This window comes from Vanessa cardui, chromosome 24 (assembly GCF_905220365.1).
Source record: "Vanessa cardui chromosome 24, ilVanCard2.1, whole genome shotgun sequence".
Classification (NCBI taxonomy): domain Eukaryota; kingdom Metazoa; phylum Arthropoda; class Insecta; order Lepidoptera; family Nymphalidae; genus Vanessa; species Vanessa cardui.
In genome coordinates, this window is record NC_061146.1 from 8,826,864 (window position 1) to 8,848,644 (window position 21,781).

The 21,781-nt window shown below is 33.7% G+C and overlaps 1 protein-coding gene across 1 annotated transcript; it reads right to left on the reverse strand.

Moving 5' to 3' along the window:
• Positions 1 to 20: 20 nt before the first annotated feature.
• LOC124539975 (myrosinase 1-like) lies at positions 21 to 21,483 on the reverse strand. Its single transcript, XM_047117352.1, has 11 exons — positions 21,383 to 21,483; positions 12,332 to 12,438; positions 9,971 to 10,118; positions 9,453 to 9,619; positions 8,532 to 8,792; positions 7,631 to 7,719; positions 6,674 to 6,821; positions 3,206 to 3,369; positions 2,706 to 2,855; positions 1,712 to 1,803; positions 21 to 289 (listed from the first exon to the last, which is right to left on the reverse strand). The coding sequence occupies exons 1-11, from the start codon at positions 21,412 to 21,414 to the stop codon at positions 40 to 42; spliced, it is 1,608 nt and encodes a 535-aa protein (XP_046973308.1). The 5' UTR covers positions 21,415 to 21,483; the 3' UTR covers positions 21 to 39.
• Positions 21,484 to 21,781: the final 298 nt, after the last annotated feature.

Here is a 21,781-nt window from a genome sequence, read left to right on the forward strand (position 1 = left end):
AAATAATTTAATTCTCTTGTTATTATAATTACAATGTTCTTAGTAAAACAAAATTAATTTCAAAAGCGACAAAATTAAAACAAAATATGCGCTTTTTCCAAAAGTTTTGGCACTATTTCTTGAATATCTTCGATTGGCGCTCCGAGATTCATCGAGTAGTCTCTTGTTCAAACAGGTATTATTAAGTGCCCGGGTTTTGATTACGCATGCGTAGAAATTCGCTGAGGCTCGAGGTGTTCTTCTACGATCAGGATCTTGGAAGTCGACATCGTATATACCAAATTTTGACCTGGAAAGTATAAATATGGACTAATTCCAAAACAATAACTACAAATTAAAGGTCTGTTTTGGAAGTATTTTTGATAGCTTATTCAAGGCTTAGTGTTATTACGTTTTAATTCCAGAGGTTGGTTGCAATAGGTCAGTGTCTATGGCTTGTGATGGCGTAATCATTAGTTCAACATTTTTTTTAAATTGTGTCGTTAGTTCAAAGAATAACAACAACAACAACAAAAACAACAACAACAGCCTGTAAATTCCCACTAGTGGACTGAAGGCCTCCTCTCCCTTTGAGGAGATGGTTTGGAAAATATTCCACCACGCTGTTCCGATGCGGGTTGATGAAATACACATATGGCAGAATTTCTATGGAATTTGTCACATGCAGGTTTCCTCATGATGTTTTCCTTCATCGCCCAGCTCGATATGAATTTTAAACACAAATTAAGCACTTGAATCAGCGGTGCTTGCCTGGGTTTGAACCCGCAATCATCGGTTAAGATGCACGCGTTATAACCACAAAGAGTATTTCATTTAATCTATTAAAGGATTGTTACCCTTACTTATTTATACTAATCGAACAACTATAAGTCATTTGGAAAAAATGACCTTACATGGGGAGCAGGAGCTGATCACATTAAAACAAGGTGTCAACGTGCCATCGATAAAAGTTGAAATTAAACCAGTGACATTTGAAAAAATTGAATTAATTTCGCATATCATTGTAAAAATAAACGGAAATCCGTTTAAGATAGCAATAAATAATAAATATAAGATTCTTATATATTAATGTTTGTACAGTCAGAGCAAGAAAACCTTCATTCCTTTATCAAATCTTAAGCTCTTAGTACGTTTTGTAACTAAAGCTCTAACCTGACAACTGAATATAAAATTAAACTTACATAGTATGATAACTCGATTCAAAATTGTGTAAAGACTTTGCAACATCTTTTCAAAATTTGTATCAGTGTCATATATTCTCGATCGGTAAATTCTGAGCACACGAAAATAGATCTTAATATGTCAAACCCCTTCTTACCCCGACTGTACTCTTTTATATGCAAACGATTAGTTATAAATTTAATGTCTTTATAAATATAAATGTATATGAGAGCTTAGATGGCCCAGTGTTTAGAATGCGTGTATCTTAACCGACGATTGCGGGATCAAACCCAGGCAAACACCACTATATATATGTGCTTAATTTGTGTTTATAATTCATCTCGTGCTCGGCGGTGAAGGAAAACATCGTGAGGAAGCCTGGTTGTATCTAATTTCATCGAAATTCTGCCACATGTGTATTGGAACGCATTGGAACAGCGTGGTGGAATATGTTCCAAACCCTCTCCTCAATGGAAGAGGAGGCCCTATCCCAGCAGTGGGATTTACAGGCTGTTACTTTACTGTACTTTAGTATACGGAGTAAACTTACGAATATCCGTCCAGCCACTCGAAATTGTCAATTAGCGACCACACCGCGTAGCCCGTCACATTAATCTTATCCACCTCCATAGCTAAATGAACCTGAAAGATTATCATACGTATAATAAAATTGGAGTGTCTGTTTGTAATATTAAAACAGCCCTTCTTTACTCAATGCATTTGTATTTATACACGGTACATTTACCAAAATAACATTTTTTGCTTTACTTTTTTGTGACGGGACCGATTGTGACGGGACTTTCACTGGCAGATAACTGATATAACAGGGAGTAACTTAGGCTGCAGTAATATTTTTTTTTGTTATATTCAAATGCGTACAAGGTCACGGGTACAGCTAGTAAAATATAAGTTGTAGAAACGTAACAGGCTGTAACCGTCCTACTGTTGGAACGAACTCTCTTTTGAGGAGAGTGTTTGGGGCTTGGGTCAAGCTTCTCTATGAGTTAGTAGATCTTCATCCAGCGCATTCTGCTTTCCCCATCGTACCTTCATTACTGAAGACGTGAGAATTGGTATACATATGTGATAGGGCTTTGTGCAAGCTCTTCTGGGTTAGTTATTATTTTCTATTATTTCTACAAATAGCAATCCATGGTATGGTTGTGTTTTTTTGAAAGTCAGCCAATTGACTCAGATGTATAAATATGAGAATAAAGATGAAAATACAATTTTTGGTTACTAGTAGGCGCCCGCGGGTTCGTTCGCGTTTTAGAGTACTGGTTGTCACGAGTTAAGCAAAAAAGTAGCCTTTGTCCTTTCTTGTCTCAAGTTTGCTTCAAGAGCGGCAGATAGACAAACAGATTTACTTTCACATTTATAATAGTAAAATATAGATAAAGATGTAGAAAAATATATATTTTATGGATTTTTTGTATTAGATGGCGTCTTGTGGGATTTAAATAAAGGAGTTTGAATGGAGTATAATAGAGTATTCTTACAATGAATTCTTCCGATTACACTGCTACATGTCTGCCAAAGATTACCTGTTCCAAGTGTTTCTCGTAGTAGTCAATTCTATTATAGTCGTCGAGCTGTCCCTTAGAGGAATAGCCGTTTTCCGTGATCACGATTTCAATGTCGCCATATTGTTTCTTCAACCAACCCATCTGCCTCCGGATGCCTTCAGGGTGTATCTTAAAATTAAGTAAATTGTTAGGAGCAGTTGTCGAGAGCCGAGATGGCCCAGAGGTTAGAACGTGTACATCTCAACCGATGATTGCGGGTTCAAACCCAAGCAAGCACCACTGAATATTCATGTGCTTAATTTGTGTTTATAATTCATCACGTGCTCGGCGGTGAAGGAAAACATCGTGAGGAAACCTGCATAAATCACATTTCATAGAGATTCTGCCACACGTGTATTCCACCAATCCACATTGGAACAGCGTAGTGGAATATGTGCCAAACCTTCTCCTCAGAGGGAGAGGAGGCCTTAGCCCAGCAGTGGGAAATTTATAGACTGTTGTTGTTTGAAAATAATTACCGGCATTATCCTGGATACTCCATAATACGAATTGGGGGGTGGCTCTAGCACTCCATTCAAGTCTGGTAACGACTTTAAGAACATATATTCTGTTATTTCCCCTTTCTTCCCCGGTCTGATCATGTAAGTCGTGTAGTAGTTCATAGCGAAGAAATCAGCTGTTCCTGAGACAATGGCATAACTTATATTAACCCGAGCCTCCAATACGGTGTTATGTCATTTGATTCTATATCATTAATTATGTAACTCTATGATTACATATTATGAATATAACACAAACTATTGAATTTACTTTATTATATACAATTATAATTGTAAGTAATTAATCAACAATTTTCAGTCGGGGTAAGAAAAGGTTCGTCACCTTAAGATCTATTTTGTGCTTAGTATGAGAGATAATCTGCTTTACCGATCGAGAATGACATATTGCGTCGCAATGATTTGATGTTTATATTCAAAAGGTACTAAGTTTATGACTTGATAAAGGAATGAATTTGAAAACTGACGAAGGTTTTATTACTCGGATTGTACAACTGTAATTAATATATATGGCATAGCGTTTAATATTGGCATATAACACTATTTCTTATTTTAAGAACGATAGAGCTGTCATTAGAAAACAATTGGATGATAACAAAGTATAGAGATTGGAGCATCATTGTAAAACGTAATTTTATTTTATCATCCCGAACTACTGATATTACACTTTATAAGCAACAATTAAGATCTTAATTGTATTTAATAATTTATTTAATATCGATAGCTTTACAAAAGTAATGATTTAGTTTAATTTATTATCTGTGTAAGTTTAATTGTCGCTTTGTAGGTATTTAATAGGCTGACTAATTTTTAATCTCCATTTTAAATTATTTAGTAGAAGTCAAGGAACATATTTGCCGAAAAATATCATATTAAAAATTCCATATTTAAATAGCGCGCAAATACGCTACTTGGACAATATGGCGCTGACGTCACTTTCCTGTATTTAAATCTGTGGTACATATAGTAGAAGAGCAAAGTTTACAAGAAATTGACATCATCATAAGCCCGGCCAATCAGGAGCATTTTGTATCACGTGAGAAACGTTTGAAAAATGCATTTTTATTTATGGATTTTTGAATAAATTAAGGATTATTTTCAATTTTCGTTAGTAAATAACCATTTTTAAATTCATAATATACAGTGATTACAATAACTTACAATTTATTTTTCGCATTGTCTAATAGCCTATTATTATTTCTGTAATGGTATACAATAAATCAATCATTTCAATGGATACATGTGTTTCGAATTGCAAGAACAAGATTGAATGGAGCAAATATATCACGTATGTTATAAAAATAAACTGGCTGTTGCCCTCGACTCCGTTCGTGTGACTTTAAGCCGCAAATAGGGAACATGCAAATATAATATTTATGAAAATTTCCTTATTAAATTGTTAAAAATATGTAAAAAAGGGCCACTGCAAGGTTTATATTTGATATAATTTTGTTTTTAACAATAATTACGAATTAAAGTAACGTGAAACGAAACGTATTTAAAAACACTTATTAGCGATCAGTGACGTCACTCCTGTTATGACTACTTATTTGAGGTTATAGTTGTAAAAAATGTGAACATTGCAACGAAAATAAATTGCGTTTATCTAATTGAAATGGACGTTAGGTTTGTTAGCAGACTCCATAATCCTCTTTTCAGCTTGAAACCACTTTTATCTCAGTTTGTGTCAGAAGAACTAGATAAAAAGCATTTATTTGAAAAATATGTTGAAGTAGATGACCAAAATGGCGCAAAACATACGTCAACAGAGCCTTTTTTTCGGAGTTTCGATTCGTCAGTTTTCTATCTCAAAGGTCGAGATAAAATGCATAAGTATGAAAGCCAGTGACAGACAGCAGTGACGTCATACGAAATATAGATCGGTTTTCGCGCGAAAATTTACATTGTCATTTTAAAACCGCATTTTTAGCAAAAAAATACAGTACGTTAGATTTTTTATATACTTATATGGAGTTCTTTCAAATAAATACAAAAATAAAAATATTGCATCTTCCCTATTCTATGGTTGTCATATTTGTGTGTCTTCGCGTCTGTCGTAGCACTATAGTTTCCAAATGGATGGCACAGGCTTTGATTAATAAAACGATGTATGTTACCCCGAATTTACAATACGTCAGTGAAAACCGCATTCCAATCAGTTAAGTTAATTTCATTTGTTTATTTTCGTGTGCGTGCATGTGTTTATTTTTGCCCAATAGTCAGGGGCCATCTGAAAATCAGTGCTGTGCATTAGCACAGCTAATACTGAGATGAACCCCTTGCTACCCACACTGTGTTCTTTAAATTTAATTATTTTCTTCTGTATAATCTATGTTATGTATGTGTGTAGCAAAATAAATGGTTTAAATGGTTTAAGCCAATTCCGAGACAAGTGGTAACAAACGAACAGATAAACAGTCAAACAGACAAGAAGTCTAAAACTCATATTATTGTGATCTATTGCCTTAATAAATACCCCTGGTACATTTTTTTCTACAATGTCTTCCATGTACTGTACTATATTGTCCATGTATTGTAAATAAAAACCTTCCCATCGAATCACTCTATCTATTAAAAAAACCGCATCAAAATCCTTTGAGTTTAGAGGTTTAAGTATACATAGGGATATAGGTACTAAGAAAGCGACTTTGTTTTATACTATGTAGTGATATTTTATCTTTAACATTTTCACATTCCTTGGTTGAATTTTAATGATATGACATTGACATCAATATTGGTTATTGTAATTGAAAACAGCTGTTTGTCATAATAAACAGCTGTTTTCAATGACATTATTCAGTAATTATTAATGTTACAAATATCGTTTACGTGTGTTATTCAAAAAACAGTACTGTAAAAAAAATACTTTAACTAAATGTAAACTGCATTATTAAGTTTCTGTTTTCGGCTTCAATCTGAATTTTCATTGGTTGAGGGCAGTAGATGGCGTTATAAACGACCAATGAACGCACAGATTAAGAGCCCATCACATAAGCTCATTCAGAACTACGAGAACGTTTCACAAACTGTAGTTTAGTATTGTAACTAATAGTGACGGTGACGAAATTTGACGCGGGACAGATTATTATAATCTAACAGTTTAACATCGACAGATTACAAAATATCGAAAAATGATGCGTTAAATTGTAATCATATTTCACAGATAAAATATTTTGATAGTTTACAATCTAACTCCTCAGATTGTAATCTTACGAATTTTGTAATCTTACAGTGACATATATATAGAAAATCCTGCTTGGAAGTCAACAAGTATTAGCTCCACGCTTTTTTATCATCTATATAATATAATCTATAGTATAGGTCATATTAAAGTTAAGCTGTTACAGTTCTGGTTTTCAATGCAGCATTGAATTAAAATAACTTTATAACACACGTATTCACTATTTTGACTTGAAATAAAAAAAATACCTTTGATGAATTCCTTTTCCTCTTCAGTGAAGGCAGGCAGCCTGGAGTGCGTAAAGCCTTGCGATATACTCTTTTTCAACATAACCTTCTCAATAGAGGGCGGCCAGCCGCCATTTTTGGAAAATATTGCGTGAGTAAACCTACCCGCCTGAAAAGGGATTATAGATTTAAATACGCCTAATATTTTGATTAAAGAATCGCTTTAGAATTTTATTTTAAATTTAACTGCCGAAATTGGTAACCGTTAAATTTGTTATTTTTCTAAGAACTATTTTTTCTAACATATAGATGATATACGACTACGTGGTGGTTAGTGGTTTTTTTCTTCGACAGTCCACGCTGCATCACCACCATTATTGGACACAATACCAAACTGCCAAATTATGCCAGTTATTACACTGGCTTACCCACCTATGACACCGTACTCAGAGGGTCTTATAAGAAATTAACAGCAAGTAAAATATATTCTGTAATTAGTAGGCATAATAAAAATTTTAAACTATATAATAAAAGGAATAAATTTTGAGAACGACAAAATTGTACTTTTAGATAAACAATTTAAAGAAAAATGCGTTTTAAAGCATGTATATAAATATGAGACAACATCACATACATTACTCTGATCCCAATGTAAGTAGCTGAAGCACTTGTGTTATGAAAATCAGAAGTAACGACGGTACCACAAAGACCCAGACCCAAGACAACATAGAAAACTAATGTTAATCTACATCGACTCGGCCGGGAATCGAACCCGGGACCTCAGCGTGGCGTACCCATGAAATCCGGTGTACACACCACTCGACAGGTCGTCATTTCCCAATGGTATAGTTTTGGCGCTACGGCTATTATTCTGAGAATAATAGAAAGTTTGCTACTAGACTTCGAACAGTCTGCGAAGTACTGGCTCTTAGACTATTAATAAAGGTGATTTGGATAAAATCTAGATTATACTCGCACCATGTATTCCCTGCCAAGCTTGGCAAGTTCCTCATCCTTGGGCGTACGCGGTTCTATCCATATTAAGTTGTTCGCGAGGGATATTCGTCCTGTGGAAACAAATTATACTTCAGTATTATGTTTATAAAAACAAAAGCCATTAAATAATACTTAGTAATTTTGTTTAGATTTTAATAATACTTTCATTATTATTTGTCTCTGCAATAAAGTAAAGTAAAGTAACAGCTCGTAAATTACCCATTGCTGGAATGAGGCCTCCTTTCCTATTGAGAAGAGGGTTTGGAACATATTCCACCACGCTGTTCCAATGTAGGTGTGGTGGAATGGACATGTGGCAGAATTTCTATGAAATTAGACACATGCAGGTTTCCTCACGTTGTTTTCCTTCAACGCCGAGCACGAGATGAATTATAAACACAAATTAAGCATATAGTGGTGCTTGCCTGGGTTTGAACCCGAAATCATCGGTTAAGATGCACGCGTTCTAACCATTGAGCCATCTCAGCTCTCTCTGCAATGTATGCAGTTGTTGGGAGGAAAAGTCAAAAGCGTTTCCGAATAAATTAATTGTTATTTACATTGTAGGCGTGATTTCATCAATATTTATTAGTATATGTTATAATTATTTTATTGGGACCATTTAATTTTATTACAGTTATTAAATACATTAAGCCATTCTTAGATAATGTCGAAATATCGATCCACCGAATAAAAATAAAAAACATGGTAAATATTCCGTATTTAAGAACTGTAATAGTAAGAATAATCATGTTAGTTAATCTTACATTTAATTTTAATTGCATTTAAATAGCATAGCAATAGCAAATTTTTAATTGCTATGAAAAAGTTGTCGAACTTTACTGTGTTTACCATAAGTTATATATTAAAATAATAATCTAACCATTATACTTGGGTCTAAACTCCGAGTCGTATATCCGATATGCCTTAGCGTGAGCTAGCAAAGCATGTTTATTGCAAAGATTCGGAGCAAAGATTTGCTCCTTGACATTCGGAGCAAATACTCCAGTGTTGTATCCGTAATCACATATGATGATCGCTTCGTTTATCGTCAGCCAAGTTTTGATACGATCAGCGTATAAAGAGTACACGACCCTCGCGTAGTCTCCGAACCAGTTAACCATCAGAGGGTTTGTCCATCCACCTGGAAATGACGTTACATTTAACAAAAAAAATAATATATGACCATACGTAAACTTAAAGTAACAATCTGGAAATGACTGTTCTTGCTTTGAGGAAAGATTGGACCATCCTCTACCTACGTTTATTCAATACAGGTTAGTGGACACACTTGTGGTCGATTAACATCCGACAATGGGTTCCCATGATGCTTTCTTTCACAACCGTGCGTGCGATGAATCATTAACACTAATTTAGCTTATAAATATTAAGAGGTGCTACAATCTTCAGATAAGAAACACGTGTTCTGAACATTGGACAACTTCATTTCAAATCACTTCTTCTTATTTCGAATTATCTTTTTTTTTTAATGTTTTCATTTTTTAAATTTCGAAGCAACAGCCAATCGGAGAGAGCTAACTAGTTTATTGAACGTATGACCGTATATGCATAAAAATATCTCTAATTTTGTGTATATATCCTTAAGATCAACTGCAATCTCTAATTCTTTTTGTTCATAATCGTCGTCTATTCGATCATTGTACACGAACGGAGTTTTGTAACACAACCAGCTTTCAAGCATCGGGCTTCCGATCAGGGAAAGTGAACCAGGATCCATGTTCGTATTATAGCTTAACTATTAAATAATAGTATTAGGACAATAATTTCTAGTAAAAATATTTACCCAGATCTTGAATTTTCACTGGAAGTTCCCAGTGGTACAGTGTTATGACTGGTTCAATGCCCTCATTGAGGAGGGCATCGATGAGGTCACTGTAATATTTCGCTCCCGCTTCATTGATCTTATTGGGAAAACCAGTGGGGAGAATGCGAGCCCAGTTTATGGAAAATCTGCAATAATTGATTGTATTTATTAGTAAATTTACTGTAAATTTCTCAGTGCTGGGCTAAGGGCCTCCTCTACTACTAAGAAGAGTGTTTGGAACATATTCAATCACATTGTTCCAATGCGGGTTGGTGGAATGCACATGTGGCAGAATTTCGATGAAATTAGACACATGCAGAATTCCTCACGATGTTTTCCTACACCGCCGAGCACGAGATAAATTGTAAATACAAATTAAGCACATGAGTATTCAGTGGTGCTTGCTTGGGTTTGAACCCGCAATCATCGGTTAAGATGCACGCGTTCTAACCACTGGGTCATTTTGGTTATTCGAATAAATAATACAACTAATTAACCGATAAAATTGTAGTCCAAGTTCGGCTGCAATTTTGACGTCTTCCCGCCATTTGTGGTAGGAATCAGCAGCGATGTCACCGGTTGCGTTTTCGCTGAATATTCCCGGATCACTGTGCACCAATCTGTCCCATACATTTTCACCTTTACCTGCAAGACAAAAATGGTTCAGATTCATAAAAGTCTCCCATATCTGACTTCGAAAAATCAAATAATAACCATATGACTACGATTTTATTGTCGGTTTTTTTCGGTAGAATCTTCTTTCCGAACCGGTGGTCGCTTCACTTAATTGTTAAATGACGATTCAAAACTGCTTCTAAAAGACTTCTTGAATAAAGTTTATTTTGATTATGATTTTTATGAAAAGGTATATAGGCGGTCTTACTTATGAAATTTTAGGTTTTCGAAATACGGGATGTAAATCAAAACGACGTAAGTCGAGACTATGACATTAACCTAGCAATAAGTGAATTATTCTATGCCGGGAATTGAAACAATTGAGGTATGCTTGAGGACTAATGTAAGAACATTGTTCAACGTAACGTGAATCGACGTAAATCGAAAAGACGTAAGTCGAGGACTGTCTGTAGTTATGAGGTGATTCATGAGGAAGATAAATTGACCGAATTAAATCGATGATTATTGTAAACGAGTACGAATGAGAGCATAATTGGTTCAACAACCGTTCGTCGTGTAAATCAATACTAGCGGTCTCTTGAGAAACTTGGAGTTTATTCAGAGGATTTTTAGGAATTTTGAAACCTTCTAACAGTTTGGTTTTGATTTCATTTTGTAAATGCGAGTAAATCATATTCATTTATAAAACCCCTATTTAAATGTTTTTGTTTTGTTAAGTGGTCACTATCACACATAGACAATGAAGCTGTAGGAAATATTAACTATTCTTTAAATCGTCAATGTGCCACCAACATTGGGAACTAAGATGTTATGTCCCTTGTGTCTGTAGTTACACTGGCTCACTCACCCTTCAGACCGGAACACAACAATACTGAGTACTGTTATTTGGCGGTAGAATAACTGATGATTGGGTGGTACCTACCCAGACGGCTTGCACAAAGCCCTACCACCAAGTAAATGTTTATTTTTAATAACAAATTGTTTACGTTTTCGATTTATTAATTTTACAGTCATTGTACCCGCTCTCGTATTGGCCGGCTTAAATTTTGGTGGACTTTTCTAGCCGCGCGATTCTGGGACTACTAGCTAGTTACGAATATTTAAAAAATATATATATTTATGTTATAATAGCATCATAAATTATAACATTTCATGATTTACGATGAATAATTGTAAATTTTTGACTTTAAATCATGCGATAATTGGATCTGGGTGTTTCTTTTTACAAATAGAAAAATTTACGAGGTTTTTATGCAAATGTGAATCTCTTGTAGTCATCGACGTAACCCAAACGTTAATAAATTCAAACTAGCAAAGCAAGGAAGCAGAATAGAATTTTCATTTGCTTATATTTTGTTTTGTATTTTATGGTCGATTAAGTTTCCAACTTTCTCCTCGAAGAGAGAAGGACTTAGATCAAATGGATTAGCTATTAACTTATGATAAATTATCTTAAATTTAATAATAATAAAATAAATGTGACCGTAACGACGTCAACGAGATGAATTATAATTAATTCAATAAATAAATATGTATTAAAATAAATAACGCAATTTTAATAACCACGTCCAGTATGGGAGCTGAGATGTTGTCTCTTGTACCTGTAGTTACACTGGCTTACTCGCTTCAAAACGACACAATACTAAGTATTACTGTTTGGTGGTAGAAAATGTGGTGAGAGGATAATATACTCCAACGGGCTCGCAAGAAGCCTTACTGAATAAATATACTATAAAAGTATAGCAATGTAGCATATAGTATATACTCATTATCACACGAGTAGAGTTCGCCGGCGATGTGCCGTGCCTTACTCCTCATTAAGACCTACGGTACCTTGCCGGTAATTTAACATACTTTGTATTATATATAAAATTTAATATATTATTGACATTTTTTTGCATTAACAGTCTGTAAATTTCCCACTGCTGGGCTAAGGCCTCCTTTCCTTTTGAGGAGAAGGTTTGGAGCATATTCCACCACATTGCTCCAATGTGGGTTACCTCACAATGTTTTCCTTCACCACGGAGCACTAGAATTTATTTTAAATTACTACAATTACATTAGCATAATTTAAATAAAATTGTAAACTTAAATTAATCACATAATAATTCAGTGGTACTTGGTTTGACCCTGCAATCATCGGTAAAGATGCCTGAGCAAGTTCTAACCACTGGGCCCTTTCGGCTCTCTAATATCTAATACATTATATTATGACAGCTCACCATCAGCGTCCCAGCCTCCTTCGATTTGATACGATGACGTAGCCGCTCCGAAGTTAAAGTTCGAAGGGAATTTCAGGTTGATACACAGCGACACTCGCCACAGCACGCTGTAACATCAAACTGCATCTTAAAATTCAAGGGAATCTGTATTTTTCGAAATTTAAAATTCGAATTCAAATTTTTAGTTTTTGTTTTTAATTTTATTTCAAGTTTTATTTCTCTTTAATTTGGAGTAATTTAATTTATTATTATTTTTTTCTTAAATATTGTAGTTCATATTTTTGGTTATTACTTAAAATGTATATTAATGTATATAATACACTTCTAGTGTAGTGTTTTATCTTTTTTGTGTTATTTTAAATGTTTTATATGAACGCCTGTAGTGGTATTTTAATTTTACATTTTTACAAGAATTCGCTTCCTAGTTTTACTTAATAATTTGTGAATATGCTGATGTTGTTTCGAAAATCTATAAAAAAATAAAATGGATGGTCCTACCAACAGGGAAATTTTTTTAAGAATTGGAATGTGCGCATGGTTTTCTACACCCATTTGCTGTATGCAGCACCTTTTCAAATGCGAAGATGATGCATATGCCTTAGCGCTGAACTTTTTCACTGGTCACTTTATTATGAAAATTTAATAAACCTAACTTTTAGGTTGGAAATATTTATTTTTGCCAATATATCAGAATCAAGCATTATATGTTAGATTAGTAGTAAGATGCCACGGTAGCAAGCGTAAGCGATCCCGTGGCGCCCGCCGAGATACGGTGAGGGTACCGCTGGTTTTTTAGTGGGTAAACCCGGTGGACCTGGGCGTAGTCGGCGTCCAGGAAACCGGGGAGTCCCACACCCCCCCTCCCACTTTCCATCACGTGGGGGAAGGGCGTAAAGCGTTTTTCCAGCAAAAAAAAAAATTAGTAGTAAGATACCCCAATCTATATTACTGCATTCTCATTGCTTTTTTCCGGTGGTATTTATATTTAAGTAGATTACCTCGCATTAAAACAAACTCTCAATATATATACTGTGTTGTTTCATAAATCAGTTTTTAAAAATGATTAATATTTCGTAATCTATAGTAATATTATAAATATGAAAGTGACTCTGTCTGTCTATTTATCTGTCGCGCTTTCTCGACCAAACCGATGAATCTAATAGGCTATTTGACAATGCGAAAAATAAATTGTGAATTATTGTAATCAGTATATATTTAAAAGTTTAAAAATGGTTATTTATTAACGAAAGTTGAAAATAATACTTAATTTATTCAAAAATCCATAAATAAAAATGCAAACTTTCAAACGTTTGTCACCTTACACAAAATGCTCCTGATTGGCCGGGCTTATGATGATGTCACTTTCTTGTAAACTTTGCTTTTCTACTATATGTACCACAGATTAAAATACAGGAAAGTGACGTCACCGCCATGTTGTCCAAGTGTCGTCCTATTTGATGAAATTTTATATGAAGCAAACTTGAATTCAAAGGACATTTTTTGCCTAATGCGTGAACGAAACCACGGGCCACAACTAATAAGAAATAGGCTATTTGACTGGTCTTTAAAACCCATTTTATATTAGTAAGTAGAGGTTAAGGAACCCAGTAAAAGTTGATTTTTTTATTTTAGTACATATTTGCCGAAAAATATCATATTAAAAATTCCATATTTAAATAACGTGCAAAAACGCTAATTCGACAATATGGCGCTGCAATGGGGTCGGTGACGTCACTTAGCTGTATTTTAATCTGTGGTACATGTAGTAGAAAAGCAAGGTTTACAACAAAGTGACTACATCATAAGCCTGGCCAATCAGGAGCGTTTTGTATCACGTGACAAACATTTGAAAAAATGCATTTTTATTTATTGATTTTTGAATAAATTAAGTATTATTTCACACTTTCGTTAGTAAATAATCATTTTTAAACTCATAATATAAACTGATTATAATAATTCACAATTTATTTTTCCCATTGTCAAATAGCCTATTACTTCTATACTCCTTACAATATCATTATAATTATGTAAGTGAATAATGATTTCAATCAAAATATCTAGTATTTATTGTTATTAATAATTTATCGTTCTTATTTAAACATATGTTTGGATGTAATGATCGCCTCGGAGTCGCTACAAATACACTATGTTATTAAGTGATTCGTCAACGAAAATCAGCCGTTCAGAAATGTTTGCACAGAAAAACCAATGGAAGTTACCAATCAATCAGGCATAAGACGTCTTCTTATATATTAACAACTAGCGGCACGTCCCGGCTTCGTGCGGCTTGATAAGTTTAGTTTTTTATATTTTACCTTTATTTTTTTGCTGTTTTCCGACATGTTTAACACTTGTCTATTTCAACTTAGTTACACAAAAACCTTAATAAATGTTATACTTTAACCTTACTTATGAATACCTCTGTCTATTAGTGAAAACCGCATGAAAATACGTTCAGTAGTTTTGGAGTTTATCGCAAATATACGGACAGATGCGACCGGGGATTTTGTTTTTTAATATGTAGTGACTTGTGTTCGCGACTTCGTGCGTGTTTGAATTTAACAAAAAAAGTTATTATTGTATCCTATGTTACTCTTTATTACCTCATCATTGATACATCATCATACATACATACATACATACATACATACATACATCATTGCCAGTGAAAGTCCCATCAATATCTGTCCAGCCGTTTCAGAGATTAGCCGGAACTAACAAGCATACAAAAATTGAAAAAAAGTTTATTCTGGTATATGTACCGTGTGTATACATACGCATTTAGTGAAAAGCGGGTATTTTAATATTACAAACAGACACTCCAATTTAATTATATGTATATATTCGCGAAACTTATGCATACATACCGTACTAAAAACCAATCTGTATAAAAAATGATCCGAAGTCCGTTAACTGGCCAATTTATGGTATGGGCGGATCAATAAGAACTTAGGCCAATTTGTCAACGCTATACAGACCCCTGTGGTTTTTTTGCGCTACGTTACATCAAGACTGATAAGTTACATTGCCTTTCTCAACAGATAGGCTGTCTAGCGCAAAATATTAAAGAAGTAGGTAAGTTCTTTTACGGGGCTTGTAGTGAACTGACAGGAAATCATCACGCAAGGAAAAGAATTGTAATTTTACTTTTAATTCTGATAGCAGTTTCGTTGACGATCAAAACACCATTTTTTTTTTGTAAATACTTAGTGAATATCATAGATTAATCAAGTTCACAAAAAACATCGCATCAATTGCCGTTCAAATGCTATATGGCTTTTTTACTGGTATGATTGGAAAAGAGTATAAATTTTATTTAATCATCTTAACAAAACTTGATCAAATCTCATAAATTACCCGCTCAATTGACTCGAATGAATGAATCAGTTTGTTTTATCATTGACTAGCGACCCGCCCTGGCTTCGCACGGGTGCAATAATATGCCATCACCAGGCATCCGATTTTATGCACTATCAAAACGCCAAAATATGCATGCAAATATGCACTATCAAAAATCCATTTCTAATTACATTTTGACATTTATTTAAATTATAACTCATAGTTATAATTAATTACAATTTATAAGACTTACAAAACCTAGAAAAATATATTTTATTTATAATTTTTTTGTAAAAATAAACAATAATATATTGTTAACGTTTTCTACATAATATCAATTCATACGCTGAAAATGACCTTTCGACGTCACCTGACGTTAACGGATAAAACTAGAAATTTGGCGGCATTCCTGCAGTTACCTCTTCAGGAAGAGTTTGTCCGGTGGCGTTGATAAAGGCGTTAATTATTTTTATCCCATTAAGACCGGGGTTTATTATTTAACATGTCTAACTACGGATATAAGTACTGTTAAGGAAAAAGTACCCAAATATGCATAAGGCTATAAAAATTGTATTATATGCTTTTGCATATGCAAATATACAAATGCATATAATCCGAAGTCTACCCATCACAGTAGAGACTTCTAAAATTATCAGTGATTCTTTATTGAATTGTCCATGTGTTATATATAAATATCTTATAAAAAAAACGCATCAAAAACCGTTGCGTAGTTTTAAAGACTTAAGGATACATAGGGATATACAGACAGAGAAAGCTACTTTGTTTTATATTATGTAGTGAAGTTAAACGTAGGCATTTGTTCTTTTTTTTTTTAGTATATTAAGCGGTCACACCATTGCGCCACCATCCTTGAGAGCTGGAATTACCCTTCAAATCAGAACACAACACTAGGTATAGGTTAGGCGGTAGAATACCTGATGAGTACGCTGTACCTACCCGGACGGCCTTTGCACAATATATATTATAATTATAAAGAATTAATTCAGTAGTAGTATGTAGTAACAGACTCCTCTCCTTATACGGAAAAGGTTAGGAGCACAGGATTCACAAGTGGCAGAATTTCGTTGAAATTAGACACATGTAGGTTTCCTTACGATGATTTCTTTCACCGCCGATCTCGAGATGTTATTTCATTTTCTTTATTTTTTAACTCAACAAATTGATCATTGGATTGTTCTGAATTGATATGCGTCATATTTATGAGAAGGATGCATTCCATTAATACAGAGAGTTGCAGCTTTTATTCAATTATGTGTGACGGGCATTGTAGGTTTAAATTATTGAAGGCTAGCTGTACCCGTGACCTTGTACGCCTTTGAATATAACAAAAAAATATTACTTTAGCGTAAGTTACTCCCTATTATATCAATTATCTGCCAGTGAAAGTCCTGTCTAATCGGTCCATTAGTTTCAGAGATTAGCCGGAACAAACAGACAGACCGAATACAAAAATTATAAAAAATGTTGTGTATATGTACCGTGTATATATGCATTGAGTAAAAAAGGGCTATTTTAATATTACAAACATACACTCCAATTTCATTATGTGTATAGATAAAACAGCGTGGACTCGTGACATGATTGGAGCATTAGTTGATTACTAAGCAGAATAATTAAAAATTATAAACCAAACTCGCTTATGTCTGTCCCTATGTACGCTTACATCTGTAAAATTACGCAACGGATTTTGATGCGGTTTTTTTAATAGATAGAGTGATTCGAGAGGAAGGTTTTTGTATGTATTATCTGTACAATATAGTAAAGAAACAAGTAAAAATCTGTGTGGGACCGGGGCGGGTCGCTAGTATATTAAAACACAATTAGACTTATATATATACATATAGTATATGTATGTATATAAATCTAACTGTGTTTTACTGACATACGCTGTAATTAAAATGTTGGAACTTAGTTAATACTAAGTTTTATGTCGGTTTTTTTCATTTGAATTTCGAACCTGTGATAATTGTTAAGTATGTCAAGGTCGATAGATTATTTTTATAGTCAGTGGGGAATTATTTAAAAAAGAATTATAATAGAATATTTAAAAAAGGAATCATTTAAAAAAAGCTGTCGCTAATGTCTAAGGGTGACTAGTTGCCATCATATGTCTCATTCCACCCCCACCAATCGAAGTTAGTGGGAATGATGACTTAATACTATCATGCTACACCCCCCTCCCCCCTTCTGTAACGTCGGTTGGTGGATTCACACGTGGCAGTCTTTACAGTTAATTAAGTACCCAAACCTCTTTTATCGATTTTAAATTAAAAAATTAAGCCTGTATTTTTTGTAGTCTATTTATAGGAATTATCTACACAGTAACACGTAAAAATCGTTTAAACTTTAATTGCAGAACATCAATATTTACATATAAATTAACTCATTGTAAAATTTCGACAAAACTACGATGACGTCATTCAAAAATCGTTTTATTTTTATACTTATAAGTGTGTCTTTAGGTTTTTTTTCTTATCACGGCTTTACCATATTATTATTTAAAATATTAATTATTTTAAAATTCGAATCAATAATTCGATATCTACTAGAATCGAACGATAATTTTGTTAATCGATTTAGGACTTTATTATTTGTGGAAATAGGACGAGTTGGTTTTGGCGGACTTTTAAAAAATGAATGCATATTAATTGTAAAAAACAGCATTGTAAAATCTGTTTATTTGAAAATAGATTATAAACACAAATTAAGCCGATAATAAGTTAATGTTCGGGTTTGAAGTAACTATCTTCGGTTACCTCTTTCTTAAAATCTGAAGTTGAAATGAGACGCATGATGCAATAATTATTTATTAAATATATAAACACATACATATATATGATTTTCTTGTATTTTATTATCACTATTATACAATATCATCATCATTACATAGTAAAAAACAAAGTCGCCTATCGCTGTCTGCCCCTATTTATGCTTAGATATTTAAAATTATGCCACGGATTTTGATGCGATCTTTTTTAATAGATAGAGTCATTCGAGATGAATGTTTTTGTATGTAATGCATGTACAATATAGTAAAAAAACAAGAAAAAATCTGTAGCATGTTTAGTATCAGCATTGCACCCGATTATATATATATATATATATATATATATATATATATATATATATATATTTATATGTGTATAATTTACATGCAACCTAACATACATTTCGGTGTTTTAAATAATACTATGCCGTATTGCGTTATTTTTTACTTGGATCATTAAAAAAATTAAGGTCATTTAAATAATAATAATAACAGTTCAAAACAAGGTAGTAATAAACATAAAAATTTACGTATCGAAACCATTAAATGTAATTTGATTACTTGAATAAAGGATATTTTTATTTAATTTTATTTGATTGGAGCATTTATATTTATCCACCGATCGTGAACATTTAGTGATACAGATACAGTAACAGCCTGTAAATTTCCCACTGTTGGGCGAAGGCCTCCTATTAAGGACAGGGTTTGAAATATCCACCAAACTGTTCCAATGTGGGTTGGTGGAATGTACATGTGGCAGAATTTAGATAAAATTAGTCAGATGCAGGTTTCCTCACGATGTTTTCCTTGCCTTCCTTGCCCGTGCCTGCCTGAGTTTGAACCCGAAATCATCGGTTAAAATGCACGCGTTCTAACTGGGCCATCTCAGCTTTGAGATAGGTAAGTCTGCATAAAAACAAATATTAAATTAACCTAGGTTGTAATGAAAATTGCAGTTTTAGAGTCTATGTTTGTAGTTTGACCCGCTCACCTCGACACTTTGAGTCTGCTTTACAAATTACTATTATAATTCGCTAACCCGTGTAATTATTATTTTCCCTGCACGAACTAAGATAGCTTCTAGATTAAGTTATACAGATTATAGTAAACACAAACAAACATACACATGATCCATACATGTTATTCCATGTTATGACATTTTCCATAATTATTTTTGACCAAAATTTGTATAAAAAGAATTTAGAATAAATATACCTATACAATCAAGGGCGATGTTTTATTTTTATAACTCCAAAAAATGATTTATTTCAAGCCGTATTGAATAATTTACATATTCAACTGCATCATGATGAACAATTAACTCAAAAAATGGTTATGCAAATTATCCATATTTTTGTTAAATTAAATATGTCTAATAAAATACCTTGTTAGGTAGTAGTAGGTCAGCACATGCTGTTGTGGTATTCTTTGTGGGTTATTTTAACATGTACATGTTAACATGTTGATTTGACGTATTTATTAAGGTTTAGCGAAAATTAGCGATTAGCCTAGAATTGCAGTTTTTTGTACAAACGCCTATAGTTCAGCCATTTTGTAGAATATAGTATTATTATTTTACTTGGTGGTAGGGCTTTGTGCAAGCCCGTCTGGTTAGGTACAACTCACTCATCAGTTATTCTACCGCCAAATAGCAGTACTCAGTATTGTTGTGTTCCGGTCTGAAGGGTGAGTGAGTCAGTGTAACTACAGGCTTAAGGGACATAACATCTTAGTTCCCAAGGTTGGTGGCGCATTGACGATGTAAGGAATAGTTAATATTTCTTACAGCGTCATTGTCTATGGGTGATAGTGACCACTTACAATCAGGTGGCCCATATGCTCGTCCGCCAACCTATACCATAGAAAAATATTAAACATCTGAACTTTCCTCGTTTATCGCTCTTTGTATTAGTATAAACCGTATCAAAATTTGTTTAATGGTTTAGAAGAAAAAAAGATGAGATATAGACTGAATAAAAGTGACTTGTGCTACACTATTTAAAGATATTTAAATACATTTTTGTCTCGCTGGAAAAACGCATTACGCGCTTCCCCCACGTGAATCAATCAATATTGAAATGATTAGGGTTTGAATCTACCGAGGCGAGACTGGACTTCGTATACTTAATTAATTTAAACTTTCCGAACCGGTGGTAGCTCCACTTAATTGTAAAATGACGATTCAAATGTGCTTGTAAAAGCCTACTTGAATAAAGTTTATTTTGATTTTGATTTTTAGTTGTCTCGAGTCCCGAAACCTTTGACACGAGTAAAGAATGTCGTAATTGTCGAAATCGACGTCCGTTGATAACGAGAGATTGTTTCCTATATCCCGATATCGATTCCACTAAACCGAGTCAGTTAATGTTACATTAAACAGCCGATAAATAAAATCTCGCCCTCATAATAAATACAGTAAGTAACATCCCATTTACGATCCACTGCTGCACTAAGCTCCCGTTTTTTTTGGGTGCCGACTCCAATATTTTTTTTTTCATTTGAATAATCAGAAATTATGTACATACATTCCTTCGACACAATATGAATTATAAACACAAATTAAGCACATGAATATTCAGTGGTTCGTGTCTGGGTTTGAACCCGCACCCATAAGTTAAAATGCACTCGTTCTAACCACTGAACCATCTCGGCTCTCATAAGAGAACAGACTTATTTTTAATGCTCAACCAAAAAAATATACAGCCCGTTTCGGAAAGCGTTTGCACTGCGCTTTGCACTTTAACCTGTTTTCAATTAAGACGATTTTCGCTTGCATTTAATATTATATTTTTAAATTAAAAATCATCGATTATTGATTAATAAATTAAAATACAAAGCAAATCAATTCTCTTAAAAACCAAACAGTTGAAAAAAAGATTTACCACTTATATGGAACACAAAAATAATCATACAAAAAAACTTACCACAATGAAATGACTGCATTATACGGAAACATGGTGATCACTAAAACACTGAAACGTGACACTTGATGACAGAGACACGTTCGGCGGGACAGTTCACTTATGAAGTTTACGAACGAATGTCTAAAAAGTTATTTTAAACATTCGTTTTTAATCGGAGGCTGATAACGTCATATGACCCTAATTATTTCATGCAAATTTTTTTTTTTTGTTATATTCGGACGATCATATGGGCCACTTGATGGTTATTCCACCGCATTGGAACAGCGTGGTGGAGTATTTTCCAAAACCTTCTCCTCAAAGGGAGAGGAGGCCTTTAGCCCAGCAGTGGGAATTTACAGGTTGTTGTTGTTGATGGTTATTGATGGTACTATAAGGAATATTAACCATTCCTTACATCGT